The sequence below is a fragment of the Brienomyrus brachyistius genome, chromosome 12 (assembly GCF_023856365.1).
Source record: "Brienomyrus brachyistius isolate T26 chromosome 12, BBRACH_0.4, whole genome shotgun sequence".
In the NCBI taxonomy this organism is placed as follows: Eukaryota; Metazoa; Chordata; class Actinopteri; order Osteoglossiformes; family Mormyridae; genus Brienomyrus; species Brienomyrus brachyistius.
The window spans coordinates 12,343,145-12,363,908 of record NC_064544.1 but is presented as its reverse complement, the minus strand read 5'-3'; the positions used below and the strand labels follow the sequence as shown (position 1 = coordinate 12,363,908).

General features: G+C 45.7%; 1 protein-coding gene across 23 annotated transcripts in view; it reads right to left on the bottom strand.

The window, feature by feature from the left end:
- Nucleotides 1-20,764, bottom strand: part of LOC125704608 (adhesion G protein-coupled receptor L3-like) — a 178,290-nt gene that overhangs the window by 59,421 nt on the left and 98,105 nt on the right. For 19 of the 23 annotated variants that reach the window (XM_048970399.1, XM_048970415.1, XM_048970416.1 and 16 more), the window contains 2 exons: nt 17,871-17,885; nt 14,638-15,438 (listed from right to left, as the gene is read on the bottom strand). In XM_048970399.1, the coding sequence (XP_048826356.1) occupies nt 14,638-15,438; nt 17,871-17,885 (816 nt within the window). The remainder of the gene's footprint in view (nt 1-14,637; nt 15,439-17,870; nt 17,886-20,764) is intronic. The other 4 variants (XM_048970420.1, XM_048970402.1, XM_048970419.1 and 1 more) reach the window with 1 other exon arrangement.

Here is a 20,764-nt window from a genome sequence, read left to right as displayed (position 1 = left end):
CATAGACATTCTTTAAAGTTCTCAATTCTCTCTGGCTGGTTCTGCCCAACTGCCGAAAAGGGCTGAGTGCACAGACACACACACACACACATGCACACGCACACACACACAGGTTTGAAATTATATATTTGTGGGGACTCTCCATTCATTTCTATAGGGAAAACTCTAATCCCAACATGACGACCTTAACCCCTACCCAGCCCTAACCTTACCCATACAGGGTAACTAAATACGAAGACTTTTGGCGTTTTCAGTTTTTTATTGCATTCACAGATCTTTGTGGGAACCTGAAAAATGGTCCACACAAGGGAAAAATACCAGATTTTTTATTACATTTTAGGGAACATTTGGTCCCCACGATGTAATATAAACATAATCCACACACACACACACACACACACATACAGACACACACAGACATACTCCGGCTCCAGCTTCATGTCATCAGCTATCAGATCAAGCGGAACGTGAATCCTGCTGTATCTCCGAGCAGAAAATGGGCCGCAGTTACCATTAAGGATGCAGCCTGTGAGTGGTGGGGGGGGGTGAAGACTGTTCTTTAACAACAGACGCAAACAGGAGGAGAGGGTAGGAGGAGGATGGACGGGGGATGAAACTAAGACAAAACAAACCAGTGGGAAAGCAAACAGTCACCAGTGAGGGAGATGAGGTCTCCGGCCATTACGTTTCTTTATGACTGACTGGTTCCCAGAAGACAAACAACATTATACATATATACAAAATAACTAAATGCAAAATAATACCAACAATGACTATTCCCTAGAAAGATCCATTAGGATACATACAGTGATGTAGAACTATCTTATTTTATATATTCTGGAGTACACTTCATCGAAAACAATTTATTAATTCATGAAATGACACCATTTCCTATCGTCTCAGACGTGAATGGACAGACGCAGAAACATGAACATAAAGTACAACTTTACCCTCATGAGAAATAAACAATCTACATGTACAAAACTGAACTAACGACTAGACTCCTATACCGTTTTCAACCCGAGTTACAACGTAAAATGTCACTGCGGTATCAATACAGCCCCCAAAGTACTGCAGACTATCACCGTGTCCACACAATAGCTACACCGTGTCATCGTAATATCAACACAGCTTTGGCCCAGTTTACCACGGTGTCATCCCAGGTTACCCTGTCATGATGCCGGTGTAGGTGTGGCTGTCAAACTCTCTCTCCATCTCCGTCTCTGTCCATTTTACACTTACTAAAATACTCAGGCTGAAATAATACACAAGCGCAAGGAAACGTAAGTGCACCGTTTGACCTCCCCTGGGCTGCCAGGCCTGCCCACCCTCTCTGCTCAAATTGCACCCCCGCCAGCATATAAGAAGCATGACTCAGGACTTTGGGGAGATGGAGCCCTGAAGGAGTTAGATGCTGGCCTGACCATCGGACTTCCTCCGTGTGCCTCAGCCACCCCACTGCCCACCCCAAACATCTAGGGCACATTTCATTTGCTCTCGCTCAGTTATAGGCTCACTGAGCCGGCCTGCCTTACTCATGGTTAAATATAATGGCTTATCCAGTTGTACAGCACAGTTAATGGTTCTAACCCAGGCTCCCATTGGCCAAAAGAAAAAAAAATCCCTAAAAAAGAAAACATGTGAAAACAGTCTACTGGAGTTTCCGCTAGGCCCTGAAACAAAAGACCCCCCCCCCCCCCCCAACATCATGGCACATGCCAGTGGGCCTATTCCCATTGTCCACTGAACACGATTACGGCTTGAATTGGGCCAGGGTGAGCGCTGCAAGCCACAGAGAAAGACAATGGGAAAAAATCCTTTGGCAGAGGTTTAAGGTGATTTGTTGACCGTCACTCGGGAACGACAGAAGGCTGGGAAATGGCGGCGAAGCGCCGAGTCAGCGGGCAGTGTCCCGGAGTCCGCGGTCGCCCCTCGCACCCGCTAAACGGCGCAACCCGGCCAGTCACGCATGTTCAGAGCCTCGGGAACTAAAGGCGGTATCTCCATTATGACAATCAGCGAAATCAATGTGGTCAGTTGGGAAAATGTAATGTAAAACAAATGTTCGTGCATTGAAAAACCATCATAAATATTATAGCAAAAACCGCAACCCCATCCTGGATAAGTAAGCGGTCAGGGAAGATGGATGGATGGGTGGATAGATGGATCCTAGGGCCTTTTATTATGCATTTTATACTTTAAATTGTTTAAATTATTTGTTCTTTGGTAGACTATTATGCATGATTATTTACGTGTATATTTTGTTTGATGCTATATACATGCCAGTAAGACCCTGCCACCCCCCACAGGGACTGTTAGATGTTCCCAGATTCCATACGAAAAATCAGGTATGAGCCTGGAAAGCAGCCTGGAAATGGAATCTCTGCTGGGGAGCTAGGGGCCTCCCCCTGAAGAGCGGGATCAGGGCCGGGAACAAAGAGGCTCATTTGCAGCTCCGTGAAGCCGCCCCCCCAACCCCGGCCCATACTGTGCTGTACACGTCAGGCCCCATCAGCCCCCACGCGCATGGAGCAGAATAAACCAAGTTTGCCAGCTGCCACACAGATATAGATTCATCTGTGCAATTTAGTCAGAACATGCATTTAATAATTAATGACTCAGACAAATTAAATACATTTACAAGCCCTCAAAAATCCGCAATTAGTCTGCCTAGCCAAGCCCTTGGTGTAATTATTCTGAGGATATATATTATTCTTATCATATCTGCCATAGGACATCCTTAGCTTCTAGGGGGCCATGTGGCGAATTTATCGATCAGCACTGCGCCTCTCACCTCAGATGGTGATCTCGTTTCACCAGTGAATGTACAGGATGTATCTGGAATTGGCATTGTACCATGGAAACGGTTACCTCATCATGATACATTATAACAAATATCACTTGATTGATGTAAACTGGTAACCAAAAGAAAAGTCTGAAAATCCCTTTCATTAAAAACTCTGTTCCTTTCTTGGCAGCCTTTGCAGTGTTGCAATCCTTGAAAAACACAAATTTTTATTATTTAAACTGAACGTTCATTTTGCAGTTACTTCTACATCGATGAAGAAGCCATTTCGGTGTGTGCTCAATCACACTCTTTATGGTTCCAAAAACAAATCAATAACAGCATTCTGTTTCATTTACAGCCGAAAGGGGTTCCATGCTGTTCATCTTTTTTTATTATATATATATATATATATATATATATATATATATATATATATACATATTTATTTATTTTTTTTTTGGGGGGGGGGGGGCATTTCTCCTGTAGTCATCGTTTAAAGTTCTTGGGTACCTCTGGCTGGTTAACCAAACTGACAGAAAATGCTAGGAGCAGACGCACGTTCTCGTCACATGGTGAACATTAAACCCGCTACGTCTCCAAGCGGAAAACAGATGCTTTACCGCCATTAAGGATGAGGACTGTGATTGGTGGAGGTGAACATTTGTCTTAACCAACAGCAGCAGATCAGAGAAGGACGACAGCAGTGCAAGTCTGATCATTAGCTCTTGCCAAGATTGTATGAATGTAAAACACGTTCAAGTTCACAGTTGTATGATAGTATGAAAAAACAAAGTATCTGTTTACTTGTAGAAAGGAGGTGTCTGGAATCTATTGGTTTCTTTTGCTAAAAATCAGGTTTATTCAATTACATTATTTCAATAAAATAATTTGCACTGTCAAAATAATTAACTTAAGAGAACAGGCATCTAAATTTTCCAATATGCGTGACTGTGTGCCCTGTGCACTGGCATCCCATCTAGAGAACCCTCTGCTGTTCCCTATGCTGCCTGGAGGGGGGGGGGGGGGCTCATGCTCACTGTGACTCCGTACTGGATAAGCAATGGGAAGATGAAAGGATGGATGGATCGATATTTCTGTAGAGAGAAATTTGCAAAAACAATACAGTACCACCACAAACATAAGTGTTTGTAACGTGTCCTAATCTATGTACAGGACATTTTGTTGCTGGAATTAAATAAGTAAATAAATACATGCATGCATACACACATACATCAATTCTGAGCTGTTGCTATGGATAAAAACTTCTAAAAACATGTCTGTGATCTAAAAATACTTCAGCGTGCCAGTCACATCCACAGGTAAGTATCGAAATTCAGTCACGCTCTTAGCGATGACCTGCGACACCCACAAACAGGGACTCGCCGGCAAGCACTCGCGGTGAATCATGGGAATAAAAGGCCCATTCTGTCCCACTAAAGGCAGATCGTTCAGACCTTTCTCCTTGCGCGTGGACACTGACGGCCACTATTCGAATGCGACTTGCGACACAACTGTTCGTGATAGAATCGAGACAGGATCGGCGCAGAGATGATGGCATTCCTCCGGCTAGCTGACCTCCACCGCCGATGATGGAGGCGAGGCAGGGCACAATGCTGTCATTATGCGACACTGCGCTCAACGAAGCTATGCATCATCCGGAGGGAGGAAGCGAATATGACAGCTGATGAAGGAGTCCGCCGGCCAGTTTTACAACAAAGGAACCATCCATTTACCAACAAAAACTGGATCGAATAAACTCAGCTGTAAGTGAATTAATGGCAAAATGGATGCAATCTTCTCACTGTAACTCATACCCTGCTAAAGACCACCAAACATGGGATGAAAGACAAATGAATAAAGAAGGAATGATGCGGTTTGAACTGGTCCAGTCTGGTATAACGCCACGTTGGTCTAATTCAGTTCGGTCCCCTTTCTACGGTTATGTAAGCATGGTGAGTCATCCAGAGTCCTTCCGTGACAAAATAAAGCAGCTTCACGCTGATCTGCATTCTTGAGGAGCAGCTGAGCCATAAAGGTTTTTAGACCTGACAAAGAACAAGAATTAGACAGGTGCTTTTTTAGAGCTGAATAATCGTAATAATCTGAACTGCTCTCACTGAAGATATGAGAGGCCCAGAAAGCACGGTGATGAGACAGGAGAGTCACTCCAATAGCTTTCAGGAAGGGGAGTTATATACAACAAATACACGCACAGCGGTAAACAAAGCATTCAGAGAAAACAACACCATTCTGGCAATGCTGCGGCAACATTACTACAACGTAACTCGAGTAACATCAGTACCGCAGGGCAGAATAGAGACACGGGGCATTTCTGCTCTATTTACCCTTAATTAGTCTCATTAAATATATCCTTTAAATCTTGGTAGTTTTGTTTTCCCTAAATAAGGATCGGCTGGACCATGAGGGCTCTTCCATTAGACTGATGAGATTAGCGAGCTGGGCGGATCGCATTCCAAATTTTTCAACAAATGAGCCATTACAGGTTTAGTTCCTGTTAAATGTGTTCTTAAAATGAACCACAGTCAGAATCATTGTCTTCCTCTAATGATAACATAGTAACAGAGCTCTCCATTCTCAGTGGAAAAGATTACTTGGAGAAATGTTTTTCTTTATGTCCTTGCTGGAATTTTCTCTGCAAGATTTTTCCCAGCTTAGTCAGAAAAAAAATTCTTAATGATGCTCTACTTTAACTACATGGCGTGGATTACAGGTATGTGTCTGGCAAGAAAAACATTTTGAAAGACACATTATTTTGTTTGTAAAAAAAAAAAAAAAAGCAAATGAAGAATATAATGTTCCACCTATTGATTTATTTTTAATTTCCAGTCCTTCACTGGGTTTTACTGAAAAGGGCTTGAGGGGAGTATGTATGTCTGTGTCTAAACACACGGTGGTCTTTGATTTAGTAATGAGCCATCCCTTGCTATATGCAGCCCAAACACCTCCAGAGTTGAGGGAACGCAGGGAAGATGGTGAAGGATGAGCGGGGTCTCCTTGCTTGCTGCCTGTGAGAACCTTCATGGTTTCCGGGATCAGCCAGAGCAAAGCAAGGCTGAGAACTGATGCTAGACACTCAAGACTCGGCGTATCTGGGGAGAAGGTGCTGAATACACATGGTGGACTTCACAAAGGAACTTCTGGGCCACGAGACGCCCGACTTGACGACACCCACACCGATATCGCTCTCCGCCAGATCCGCTGACCCTCGCAGCGTCAAAATAATTATCTACTTGAAAAGTTATCCCGTCAAATCCGTGCAATATGGGGAGACAATTTTAATGCAGCTTTGATTAAAAACTTTTGCTTATGCACCCCAGTGGTGCAAGTTTGTCTTTATCAGTTTCCATGGGAATACACGCCGCTGAACAATTAGACGTCTCCTCCGCAAATTATTTTGAAACGTATCCCTTCTGTTCCTTATCGGCAATCTCCGAAACTCAACCACAAGCTCCGGTTCTTTCCACATCAAAGCACAAGACGGTCTTTGTGTGCGCCAAGCGGTTGTGACCATTCCACAGCTCACTGGAGGCATGCGAAATGCGATAACATCTCCAGCCAATCCGGAGGCGGCCTAAGAAAAAAGCCCCAGACTGCAGTTTGAAGGAGTAGCTACAAGCACACAAATATACTTAAATATTGTTTTAACTTCTATACATGTAATTTACTGCAATGAATATAATTACGCAACAACATTTAAGTTTCAGCTTTAGTGATTCGTGACTTTTACAATGGTAAATGTACTGCATTTATATAGCGCTTTACATTTCATGCCACACATTCACACACTCATTCACACACCAGTGGCAGAGGCTGCCATGCAATGCGCCAACCTGCTCACCGGGAGCAATTTGGGGGTCAGTGTCTTGCTCAAGGACATTTCAATGGGGTCAGGAGGAACCAGGGCTTAAACCTGCAACCCTCCGGTTGCCGAACGATAGTACTACCTCCTGCGCCACCATCTTCCCCAATCAAAGTAAGACATACACATGTATTTGCAAATATTTCCATCCATCCATTCAATCCATCCAACCATAATCCAAACACTCGTCCACTGCAGTGTCAGGAAGAGCCTGAAGCCAGCATGATGCAGGAGACACTATGGATATGATGGCATCATGGTACATGCGCACACAGGAAACCAGAACACCCCAGGAAACACTGGCTAGGACAGGCAATCCCCATAAACACAGAGCAGGGCAAGGATTCAAATGCTCAAGCCGGCATGTCAGAGCACAGTGTTGCCACCCTGCATCAAACGTAAAGTTATGTCATAAGAAAACAGCACCTTTCATAGCCCAAACACATGCCAGTTCAATGCCAAAATAGGATCGCAACCTGTCATGCTGAAAGGCTACATCAAAGTATGAATGAACTAGCTATCTAGAGGCCATCTAGTCAGTGGGATGCTACAGATCTGCTGGACGAGACCTTCGCCAGCAGCACCTGGGGGGAAGAACACTGCTGGCTTAGGTGGACACCGGATGGAATTCAAGGGGCAAAGACTCACACACCACACTTAGAACCCAGTGTTCTCCAGGGAGGAACGAAAGAAGCAAAAGAGGTACCACAATGGTCAAGCTATTAATTGTGCGGCTGATCGCAAAACATTTGGGGGAAAAAAAAGTGCAGATTGGGAGTTTTGAGCAATCTGATGTTTCACATTAAACTGCTCCGTTCCTTCACATGCCTCCTCCACAGAACCCAAACCCGGAGACACCACAGCGGCCCAATGAAAGAGCCGGGCATCTCTGATTAAGAACCTGACATCTGCATTTAATCACTCCATTCAATTTTAGGAATAAGCAACCACAAATATATGCTGTCCTTCATTTGTGTTAATGGAACATCAGAACATCTGTGCAGTACTCTGTGGTACTGTGTCAGGTGGGCCACTATATAAAGCTATAGTGAACTGAACTGAACGGACAGTACGGGGCTCTTAACAGAAATGTCATTTGGAAAAGAACACACGATTACAGTCACTACGCCTGACAAGCACTTCCTACCGACTTATCTGTATTTTCCCCCTATCTTTTGTGATAGCGGTGGGTCTTGGATGGCTGTTAGCAATGCCACTGTGACAAATGTAATAAATTATGAAGCTGTTCTATTATGATAGGGCTTTAGCACACGCCTTCGCTCAAACAACGGAGACAGGCCAAGCGCCGTTCACCTATACAAGGGTCTCAGGTATCTGCATTTACTGCTAAAATGCTTACAGAACTGAATCAATTTATACGTGAAACCTTAGCCCCCGTGCAGAGCAGCACGAGCCAAACGATTAATGGCAGGAAGCTGTAAAACGTGACCCACGGATGAGAGGAGAGTAACTCCAGCCAGCTAGATACCCTCTCTGCCATGTTAAAGTCACATCCTCTTTCACTGCTGCCCCCTCCCCACACCCCACCTTGCTGGCTGAGGGGGGGGGGGGCACAGGAACTGGGCGCATTTAAAGGAACTGCTCCTCAAAAAGGAGCGTTTTACACATGCAAGCATACAGTGCATTGTGGTCTCAGGCTCTTAACCCAGTCCTCCCTTCCCCTCTCAGCCAGGCCACATTTTCGTTATGGCCCACCTCAAGTCAGGTAATTGAGGGCTTTAAAATCAGCTGAAAATCGAAATCAGCCGTGTCAGTGGTGAGACAGAACAAAAACGTGGACAGGTGGTAGGGGCGGCTCCGGACTGGGGATGCGAACCGCTGTCTCTTGGAGCGTGAAAACACAGTGATATGAGACAGGCAGAAATAGGACTCTCATTTTGGGCAATTTACCACAGAGAGATGCACGTTGGGGGCGTATAAGCCGGCCACCAGGAGCTCACGCGGCTCAGAGCAGCTGGCACTGCCGGGAACAGCTGGCTGGGACCCGCGCCCCTGGCGTTTCCTCTCCATAAACACGAAGCTGTCCGATGAAGCAAAGCAGCACTCATGCTGATGGAGCCACACCGCTGCACACGAGCCCACCAGGATTTGGGGGGTCGCAGCCGGCTCTGCCCCACACCTCCCTCGCCCCAGATGTCAGAGGGTGGCCCACGAACAGATGGAAACATGGAGCGAGATTAAGCCGAGTCCGAAAATAAGTACTGCTCCTCGACAGCATCAGGGTGTCAGCTGCCAGGTGTATGTGTGACATGTTGTTCAAACACGATGCAGCGCAACTGACCTTTCACTGCCCTGTACCTGAACTGCTCTCACTGTTATTTACAAACGCACAATAAAGGGAGACTCAAAGATCATATAACTGCATAACTAAACCACTATCCAGTACTGAATAAACATGCAAACACATAAATACATCCATATTTCTGCTGTTTATCCAATATGGAGTATGAGAGGTCCAGGAGTTCATTCCAGGGCACATACTATAGGTAATGTAGACGCACCAATTTGCCTACCTGCAGGGGGCGAGAGAGTACCTAATGTGCAGGCAGCACGCATAGCAGGAGCAGGATTCGCACCCACAGCCCAGGAGGCGCAAAGTGAGAGTGCAACCTTCCTGGGCCACTGAGATGGTGATTGTCAGTCACACTTGGCCATTATGGAGTGCAATTCTATAATTTTAATAATCTTAAGAGCAACTAAGCATAGCTGACTGCGTGTTTATTGAGTTTCTCACGGGTAGGGGGGGGACTCCTGTTGAAAAATAAAAAAACAGTGAAAATGAAATCTACCGTGGAACGGGGAGCGATTGATACGTGAAGAAAGAAAAAGTGAAACGCATGGGTGAAGCATCAGGCGTCCGGTAAAAGTGTCAGAGCCGATGTGTGTGAATGTCGCATGGGCACTGAGCAGGACGGCCGAATCACTGGGCGCCCGGCAAAAAGGGTCGACAAACACGGACACCGTGCCCTTCATCCCGCCTTGCCTGTACGTGACACTGGGCCGATCGCTTATCTCTACCTGATCTCGCGGTCTGTCCAAGCCGTGCTGTGAGCCGGCCAGCCAGGAAACACCTGCACATTTGACCCCCCAGGACTGAACAGTGACAGATCAAAGGATGCGTCATTCTGCCATTCGGTGGTGGAGGTGGGCAGGCTGCTTTAAGGCCCTTGTCGTCCCTGCTCACCCCCATCATGCCAAGCACACATTAAAAACCGAATGCTAGAATACAATAATAAAAAAAAAACAATTTTGAAAGCTAATCAATACAAGCCGGTTTGTAATAAGTGAAACTTATTATGTTTAAAGATAATATCATCCATCTATCTTCCATATCTGCCTCTGCAGTAGAGGGCTGTGGAGAGCCTGGAGGGCAGGATCCAGGGAAAGGCTTGTATGAGATGCCAGCCATCAGAGGGCAAACAGAGGCACAAAGAATCACACACTACAGACCATTTAAAGAGGACAAATTCATCCGAACTGCATGTCAGCTATACATAATCTCGTCTTAAAAAGTCACTATTGAAATAGGTCGTTTTTCCTCACAGCATTGGTGTCAAACAGGTCCCCACATCCCAAAGGCCCTCCTGCCTTGTGACGGGACCAGTGAAGTGTGGCGGATACGGTTTATTCCGCAGCATTACATGTGATTATTTAAGCTCCCCGGCGCACACTGAAAACCGGATGGGCCGGCCAGACGAGCGATGATGGAGCGCCGAGCGCAGACTCTCTGCCCGTCACCCTGGATTGGCTGATTGCACCGACATCCTGCTGGAGACTGGCGGCAGGTGTCTGGAGCGGCGGGCAAGTCGTTTTATTATGGTCTGCGCAAATTAGCTCCCAGGTCCAATTTCTCCACAATGCAAAAATATAATTAGCGAGTCCGAAGACCGACTTCAAAAGGCAGGAAGAGTTTCTGTTAAACACAGGCTGTGAGAAAAATGGAAGCAGGCTCTTCACAGTGGTTAGCAGAGTAAAGTGCGTGTAAATCTGACTAAACTCCTGTCTGACACATGGAGCCCCCAGAAAACCCAGCTGGGGGCCATGAGAGTGTCAGACACAAACAACGAAACAAACAACACAGCTAACCGTCCACTACTACCTTACATTTAATGTTGTATCTATAGATGCCTATAGATTTAAACCATAGTACTTGCTTTTACAATCAAAGTAATTCAAGATTGTATGGACATATGGAAATATTCCCATCCATTAATTCATCCATTCAATAATGATCCAAACACTCATCCACACTCATCCATTACAGCGTCATGGAAAGCCAATTCCAGGCCACAACATATGTGTGTGTGTGTATGTGGGGGGGGGGATCTGTTGAAAATGACGATTCCCCCAACTCCCACAAATGTGTGGGTGTTTGAAAGGTTGTTGGTTCTAACCCCGTGGCCGATAGTATCATCATGTCATGTTGGCTACTACATAAATTCTGCCCTAGAAGAACCAGATAAAAGGCTGACCCTGTGCTGTAACCTCAAATGTGACCCACAATGTAATAAAAAATTTTGACATTGCGGGGACCATTTTGCAGGTCTCCACAAAGATTTGTGAATGTAATTAAAAAACTTGAAACGCCAAAAGTCTCGTATTTAGCGTAAGTGAGAAATTTCCCCTCAATTTGGAAAAAACCAGCTACTTTGACGCTGTACGGACCGTTTTTTCGAAGAAACTTAATTGAATTAAAATCTGTGACTGCATCCAAAAAATGAAAAATGCAGTTCTGTTCAGTTTGGTTCAGTTCGTTATGTTGGGATTTGAGTTTTCCCCATAGAAATGAATGGAGAGTACCCACAAATATATAATTACAAACCTGTGTGTGTGTGTCACAGAAGGGATGGAAAAAAAATTCTCTTGTAACTGTACTTGTACTTGTATAAATGACAAATGAATAGCATCTTATCTAATCCATCTGTCTTTAGTGCCACGCCTGTGACCAATGAGCTCTCGGCTGATGAATACAATGCCACCATGGATGGCTCTGACACCATCCGGCTGCCGCTGTAATGTTCCTGTGAAATGACTTGCAGGGAGGGCAATGCTGCCTTTCAGAAGGATAAGAAGAGGCAGATTTTCCAATAAACACCAATAAACATAAATAAACACAGTCATCGACGCGCTCTGGCTGCTGTAGGTGTGAAGCGTGCTGAAAGTGTTCATAACAGAGTTGGGCTCAAACAGGTTGTTAATATGCGCCTGGACCGACAGCTTCGGAAATCATTCTCACAATGCAACGGCGTACCTGCGTCTCCATCCCTGCGGCTGCGCAAACACTTATTAACCTTCCGTTCCTGCGATTTGCAATGTATAGAACAAGATCAATTGATGAATCGCAGATGTACCTCAATGCACAGGCATGCAGAGGAAGTGCATTATTGAGACCAGAGATGCTCAAGACCATCAAGAGATATTCATGGTAATCACTGGTCATTCTGCTTTCGCCCAGGGCATTCCCTGTGCTGCCTGGGATGAGCTCCGGCTCACCACAGCCCCGCGTTATATATGCGGGTGTGGGAATCGGGCCGAGGGGTAGATGGGTGGATGGGAATGACGTTAAAGTTGGAATGTGAAGATTTAACAATGCTTTACATGACACATCACGTGACACATTATCTGGCCACCTAAGGGTTGAATATGGAATGGAACATGCCCCCTCAGCAATGGCGCAGAAGGGAGGTTGATATCGAGAGAGGGGCACAATTGAATAATTTATATGCATGGGTCTATTTATTCGGGAGGAGTGAATGAATCCAAATGAAATAATGGGGGGTACATCCCCCCTCCCAGTTTCAATGCTCCTGCTTGTCAGTGTCTGATAGCTGGGTGTGTGTTGAGGGGCCTTCATGTTGAGCTGTGAAGCCCAAGTCATTACGGGGCTCCGCTCCAAACTGAGCCCCCAGCTGTGGAGAGCACCCAGCCCCTCCGCTCCGTTGCCCCCTTCTGCACGCTCTGGTGCTGCGCCCGCTCATGCGTGGTGCTCCTGGAGGGACACAGGTGGCAGTGGCTCTGTTGGGGCTACCAGCACACCTTCAGAAGGTGCTGTCAGCTGATTGTGCTACATCCACGGGAGATGCTACGCTTATATTCTACACCGAGGTGATCTGCATCTTTACACTAAGTACACACGCTATCCAGTATCCTGCTATAATGTTCACCGAGGTGTTATCCTTGTGTTAGATGATATCTTTTCAGTATAAACGTTTCACACAGATTTGATACCTATCGTCGCTGTATTTTTAAGATGCTATGCTCGCATCCTGCTAACCAGCATGATACTACTCCTGCTTGTTACACACAGAAACATTTATCTTTACTATCAGTGGTCATGCCATCCTTATATCCTGTGATATTCACTGGACTTCCACATCCTACATGGCGATGCTGCACTTCCAAACAGATATACTATCAAGCTAAATGTACGCTATATTGCGAAGGCCGTTCAGTTCTGACAGCGCAATCCGATCCGAGAGATGGAGTAGTTGCAACCATTCCACACGTTCATTTCCACAGGAGAAGCTCAGCCTCTAGCATTCGCTCCATTTATTAATTTCTATTTCCTCATCGTCAGCAGCTCTGTCTTCGGGGGTCAGTCCATTGAATAGCCATGGATCTTTGCCAGAAACCCCCAGAGAAAAGCTAGTCCATTATTTCAGAGGTGATCGGTAAAAACTAAGTTTGCAGAGCATCTCGAAAGATAATTTCTTGTAGTGCAAGTCCCAGATGCATGTAGAAGCGCTGTTTAATATGCCGTCATTTAATAAAGTGTGAAGCAGAGAGTGTCTCTCTTTAAAAGGTGTGTGAAGCAATTACACTTAAGGAAGCAGCCCAGCTCATTCGTGAGCTCAAACCTGACAGCTTTACGCGCAGATCTTTCAATTTACTGTGTCAGGAGCTGCTTACACCTCCTTCTCAAAGGGATAACAGTATGGGCCCTCCCCTGGGATCAGACCCCACAACCAGACAGGCACTTTAGCCAATATGTTACCTACAGATTTATACAGCCAAGAGATAAAAATGAAAACATTCTCGAAAAAAATGAAATAACAGCTAGATAGCTGAAGCAGGATACTAATTAGTGTGACAACATTTTTAGTTTTTTTCCCCTTTTCTTTCTCGTGTAATTAATCACAAGCGTTGGCGCACAGGCCTCCCTGCCTTCAAAAATGACCAGGAAGAGCACCAAGGAAGCGGAGAAGCATATGTTTGTACAAGACAAGAGACATAAACACGTTTCAGCACATTTCGTCACACCGATGGTGCAGATGTTATTGCTCTGATTACGGCCTCTACCGTCGGCCACGCTGATCCGACCCCAACCTCTGCAAAGCAGCATAATTAAATGGCTAAAGTAGGAGAGGTGAGCAGGAGCTGTGTGCCTAATTATCACCATCCTCTGCACCGAGCTTCTCCGTTAACACTAAACAAGAATTCACACTTCATTGATTCCATGCCCTAATTATCTATTAAGACACTCACTATTCAGAGTGGCACCACCACACAAGGCATGGGCTCATGTTCTGAATTATACCTAACTGGTTTATACGCCCACATCTTGGCCGAGATATATCCCTGTTTATTTTTCTACTTTCGCTTCAATTCAAGAGTCTTTGAGATAAGGCTGACTTACTAGTCCAGGTCTTTGCCTTTCTGACTTGAAATGAGTCTGGTTTGAAGGTACATAGTCCAGAAAGTAAAAATCCAAGTTTCAACCAATCAGAGTCAGATAAAGACCATAAAGAGTCACAGTCACAGGGTACTCAACTTGGTTTGGCTGAAATAAAATCATGGTCTGGATTTTTACTCTCCGGACCCGAATTGTCCACCTCAGACGATTTGACCCTTCACTATTTTTCTTCTTAAGTGGCATCAAAGAGAAAGCTTATTAGAAATACATACATGGCACAGTCTTACACACTGAAGGGGCATTAAAAAGACCTACCTGGTCTTTGATCCAGTACTCCAAAATCCAGAGAATATTTCACCACATGATAGTTGTTCCATACATAAAGCAGGTTGTCTCTGGGATTGTAATCAACGGCAGCAATGTACTGGTAAGAGTTGGGAAAAGGTATGTCGAGGTAACTATCTCTGCTGAGCTCGGTGTTGTAGATGTAGTCGATCTTGTTCCCCGTGGCTTCATTGTCATCATCCTCATAAACGGACTTGATGACATAGAGGATGCCGCAGATCATAAAGGCGTTGGAGGCAGAGCGCTTGTCATAGGCCGTGTCCCACGTCCCCTCGACCCGCAGCGTGTAGGGGTTCAGCTGGCTGACCACTATCTTTCCATTGTTCTGCTCCGTGGCGTAAATGACCCACAGGCCGTTCTCATCCACAGCCAAGTCAATGTCAGACTTGCCGCCCCAGCGGTAGGGTGAGGTGTCGTGGTAGTTGGCGCTGGCGATGATGGCCTCGCCGCTCTTGATGCGTGTGCGCAGGTCGAACTTGACGATGTTGCGTGTGCGCTCCTTGTTGAAGAACAGCGCTCCGTCGTACACCACGAAGCCCGTTCCGTCCACGCGGTGGGGCAGCTTGTACGTGGTGGTGGGCCGGCCCGCGATGAAGTCCTCCTTGGACGAGTACTCCGTCAGCGTGTCCGTCCGGTAGGGTGTCCATGGCATGTAGTAGATCTTATCCGAAGCTTGGAGGGGATCCTTACACCAGGCGCCCGACTGGTGGTCCGACTCGAAGAGGTGTTCACTCTGGTACACTCCCCTCAGCAAGCCTGGACACAGGAAAACTGGGAAGGCAAGGTGGAAGGATGAGACAACTTCCCTTAAGAACCAAAAATCCCTAAACAGTGAGGGGAAAATCAGGCCTATATTCAGCCCAAGTGCAGCTCTACTGCTCAGTGTTCACCCACCTTGACCCAAAAGGTGATGGAATTTCCCCTAATCTTCTCAGTTGACGTCTTGCTTACTATTTCTTGTCAGATATTATCTATATATAAACATTATTTCATGCTTGCTTTATCTGCCGTGTGTTAATGTGTTACTTCAAACAGTCATAGATCAAGCAATGACATTGGGTTAAGGCTGATTTATAAAGCTTTCCTGTCCTAAGGCTGGTTTCAAGGACAGCAATTTTCAGTACACCTGGGATACTTTTCAGGAAAATATGCCTGCCCAATGCTGGTTTTGGTGGATTTCCTTCATAGCTGCTGAACTTTGTGATAATTAGAGTTTACCTGTAAAAGAGTAACAGCTATCATGAAAGAGTGTGTACATTGTTCATTTCAAACAGAGAAGTCAGGACATCTCGGCTATGGGGTGGAGACACACAGAAAGAAATCCAAGCTGATGCAAGCGGGAGGTGTAAGCAATGGTTATGTGCTCGTGAACGGATAGAGCAATGGGTGAGTTACAGTTACAGGAAATGATGTCGTCGTTATCAAGAAGGGACCCGGGGCCTCGACGGATAACCCTGCCATTCTGTGCGACACCACTCAGGATTTACGAGCGCTGTAACGAATTTAATGAAAATAAACAAACACTCATCAGGTCCACTTTCCGCTGGCTGATAGCGCCTCTCAGAATATGCCATTCATTTTGGAGGTCACAATGGTCTGTAATCAAGTCAAGAAAAGACTAATGATTTTGATTCACTGTCAATATGTGGCAGGTGGACACAGCTGTGGCCCAGATCACAGGGAAGATTAAACATAAATACAGCCTTCTGTCATGTAACAGTACAGCTGGCTTTCATCCACACTGAATTTTATCACCAAAATCAATTCTGATTTGTGTTAATACATGGAAAAATACATACATAATAACTAATACGTTTATACAGTATTGATACTTCTATAGTCATATTTCCTTTTAAATTGATTTTTGAACTTAATCGTTGTTTATATGACAATAAAATCCACTCCCGCTCTGCTTGTAACAGTTACATTTGGTGGCCTTATCTAATGAACATGATGAAAGAAATTGCCCCCCCGCTGGAGGAGGCAGTAAGGAGGATTTGGGTTTGGGGGTGGAAAAGCCTTCTGTCACTAACAGAGGGATTCAGGACAAGGTGATCGGCTCCAGACAGAAGCGCAACCTACACCCAACACACAAAGGAAATGCGAAATGCAGGAGCCTCTCCCCGCTCTGTCTGAACTTCAGTCTCGGCAGCATGTATGGAAATGCGACGACAGTCCCGATGATTTGAAGGCGACTGGCAATGTTGCCGGCGCACCGCGGAGACAGCTGGTGCAGTCAGCGGCCAGGGGAGGGCATGTTAGGGCCCCGTAATCTGTCGGGAGCGGGCGTGTCGTCCACCAGCACATAAATAACACCCCAAGATATGTGCTGTTGATGAAACACTGCCATACGCTACCATTTGGAAGTCTTTAAAAGCCCCCTCTAGATGAAGGATGGGCGTTCGGTGACAGGTGCTTCAAACAGACACTTAAGCAATGGAAGGAGACACAGGTGAAGGAGAAGGCAATGGGGGGAGGTTATTAGAGGGACCACAGAAATCAGGTTTTGCTGAGGAATAATAAACGTTAACAGCTTAGCCTGCGAGGTTTACACTCCTGCCCAAATGAATGGTTTTGCTGCTGAGTGCATTGTTAAACAAGTGCAGCGCAAATAAATATCAGTCTGATTGGCTGGTAGGAAAAAGTGCCTGTCAGACCTGGGACCTGCCGTGCAGGCTGGGGTCAGCAAGCATGGAAGGGGGTGCGTGGTTTGAGTCCACTTGTTGCTGACTACACGGAGGTTCTTGAGAGTTTAGCCACAATTCATGGTGCTGACAGCTCGCTGGGTGGGCTGCTGATTATCTCAAGCTCTGCTCTTCTGGTTTGCTAAGGGACTATGTGCAAAACCTTGACAGAAAATGGACAGAGGGTGTCGCAGCCGTTTAGGGTGCGATCTAGAAAGAACACACAGTTGAAAGGTTTATAAATATATTAAAAAAAAAATCCCAATCCAAGATAAGGGCCTGTGGTTTCCTGGTAGCTAGTTGATCTCCTTAAGCACTGCGCCACCTGCTGCTTACTGCATTCACAGCCTCTTCAGAGTGAACCTGAGATTCTCAGCACTGACCGGGTACAAGCTTGCACTCAGCAGCAAAATGGAAAGCGGCATCGAGAACAAATGGCGTGACAGGGAGCGCTCCCAAGTGTCATCGACTTAACCAACATAAGAGAAGGAATATTCAGTGTGAAAGGTATTTCATTACCTTTTTGTTCCACTTCTATTTTAGGCATTGGGGAGAAAGAGAGAAAAAGCACAGATTAATGCAGTAATTGGCAGATTACCATACTAGGGCCACAAAGTGGGTAACACATTCCACTGACATCTCACACCAATGAAAAAAATTACATCCACGTACAGTAGTTCAGTGTGACTCCGTAATCTCTGGAGAAAAGCTTGATAAAAACAATAGGTTACGGAGTGTGTGTCACATCCTGTAGAGGGAACAATGTAATTTAAGCTGATATCCTCTCCAGACGGAATTCAGTCATTGGAGTTGACAGCGATTCAAAGGACGTTTGAGAAGATAAACAAAAACATAGTCAGAGCGGGAATGGATGCCCTCATTGAGCTGCCCGTGTGCATTGTCGCCATTTCCGCGTCAAATTAACTCGGAATATTCTAAAAGGGGGTTGGCTCCCTTTGAATAGATGGGGTGACTACAGGAAAAAAATGGTAGATTTCAAAGGCAATTTACATCTGTCAAGTGAAACAAAAGAACAAGAGAATTCCATCGCCAGCAATCAATCCTTATGGCTTCTAAACATGAGGAAAAGAACAAAAACAACTGTACTTTGCATTGCTAGTGCAAAGTGAAAGCGTGCTATTAAAATGTACATTAAAAGGTAGCAATAAAAAAAACCATTATCTGTGTAACAAACATCCATCCATGCATGCACAGAGCACAAGACAGAGGTACACCCTGGCAGGGGAGGATCTAAGGGCCGGCCACCGCCCCCCCAAGTAAATAAGTGGCCACCTCACTTGCCCTCCCTCACCAAGAAATGAAAAAAGATATTTCAAGCATTTAAAACTGTAAACCAGAGCCGGCCAACCTGTCGATCATTCGATCCCGGTGTGTTTCCAACTAAATCACGAGATGATTAATGGATAATAGTCTATCCCACCGTTGATGGTCTTCTGGCCGAAATACACAGAGGGAGTCCCTGGGACCACCACCTCATGGTTGGCAATCCCGTGGTTAAGAAGATACGACTTACGCGCAACTTGTACTTATGAACAGATTGCCATTTCTTCTTAGTAACCTCCCCCCCTGTAAATATATCTGACCCCTGATGGCTACCCCAATCAAACTTTTCTGCCGCTGGCCCTGCACCCTGGATTTGATGCTAGTACATACCAGGATTCCACATCTATGGAATTTAAAGATGCCAATTCGCATAAATGCAGAAGAAAATTAAAGGAGGCCTCTGTGAATCATGGAAAGAACGTTCGAATACAGAGAACCCACAACCTTTTAGACGTGGATCAAGGCTGCTGCCCATTGAACCAGCCCACGAGACTAAACAATGAAATGATCCGTCCATCTAGCCAGCCATCCTTCCATCTTCAACCGTTTATTTAAATTAATGACTGTGTAACACAGAGCATGCTATGCTAACATGTGGTTATGATGCCTTGGCCCTTGGCCTTATGACTTTTCCAAACTATGCTGGTGAGGCAGTAATACTGCATGCACAATCAGATGTGGAGTCGAACATTGACATAGCTGCAGGCATGTCCATACACGGGGGTGTCGGAATGGCAGCAAACCATCACGGGGCTCACACACATAAGTACACACTCTCAAAGGGTCGACTGTAGTCAGTCATTCATCTGGGCAGCCTGGGGGTGTAGTTCCCAGAGGTAACGGGCCATATATGTGCGGGAACTTGCGGAGTCCACACAAAAGGCACAAACAGAGCCGGATTTAAGCAAACAGCGCCTCAGGGTGAGAGGCCTGTATGAACGGCTACGACCTGGCACCGTGGCATTCTATGCAAATATTCTACGCTCTTCCAGCACTTTCTAATCCTGAGCCGTCAAAATGCCGCATATAGCCCGGATTTCCATGAAGGGCTTGAAAAAATGGGAATGAAGGAGAAATGGTGAGCACTATGGCCTGCCAGGGATGAGCAAACGCGCACACACACACACACACACACACACACACACACACACACATACAAATACCCACGCACATGTGTATTCATATCTTTGTGGAGACTGTCCATTCTTTTCTATGGGAAAAACCATATTCCCAACTATGACAACCCTAACCCTACCCAGCCCTAACCTTAACCACAAGTAACCAAACAAAATCGAGACATTTAGCATTTTTACTTTTTTTATTGCATTCACAGATGTTTGTGGGGATCTGAAAAATGGACCTCATAATGTCCAAAAAACTGGTTTTCATTGCATTGTAGGGAACATTTGGTCCCCACAATGTAATATAAACATAATCCCCCTCCCCTACAAACACAAACATCCTCTTAAGTCATGATAAGCATGTAGACTTCCACAGTTCAAAACAAGAACCGGCTGAATGAGAACAAGCTGGATATCTAATCTGCCCGTCTACACCAATCCTCCTTAAGCGCATTAGCTTACTAGAAACCTCGGCCGGACTAGGCACCCCTGGAACACTCCATTTCAGTACTGTGCTCTAAGCAAGGCCCACACACACACACACACACACACACACAAATAATGCTCCTGGAGCGGCCCATGCATGCAACGGGATGGAGAGCATCATCAGAAGGTTCGATTTCCACACAGCCGCAACCCTTTGCTACATTGTGAAGTCATTCTTTGTATCTACCTGTAGTCTCAAGTGTCTGTCTGGAGCTAATTAAAATGTATTCTGTACGATCAGATCTCGGGCCCCTGGGGACCAGGAATGGAGACCCCGTGGCATTTGTTTTTCTGCCCGTCTCTGCCAATGAAAGCCCGCCGATCGTACATCGTTCACACATGAATACCACAACCCCCCCAGCACTACCACCACCCCCTGCCCTACGTGCGGATCTGGTGACAGACGCCTGTCCCTCCATCAGCCCTGTCCTCCTAATCCTTTTTTAATAAGAGAGGATTCAT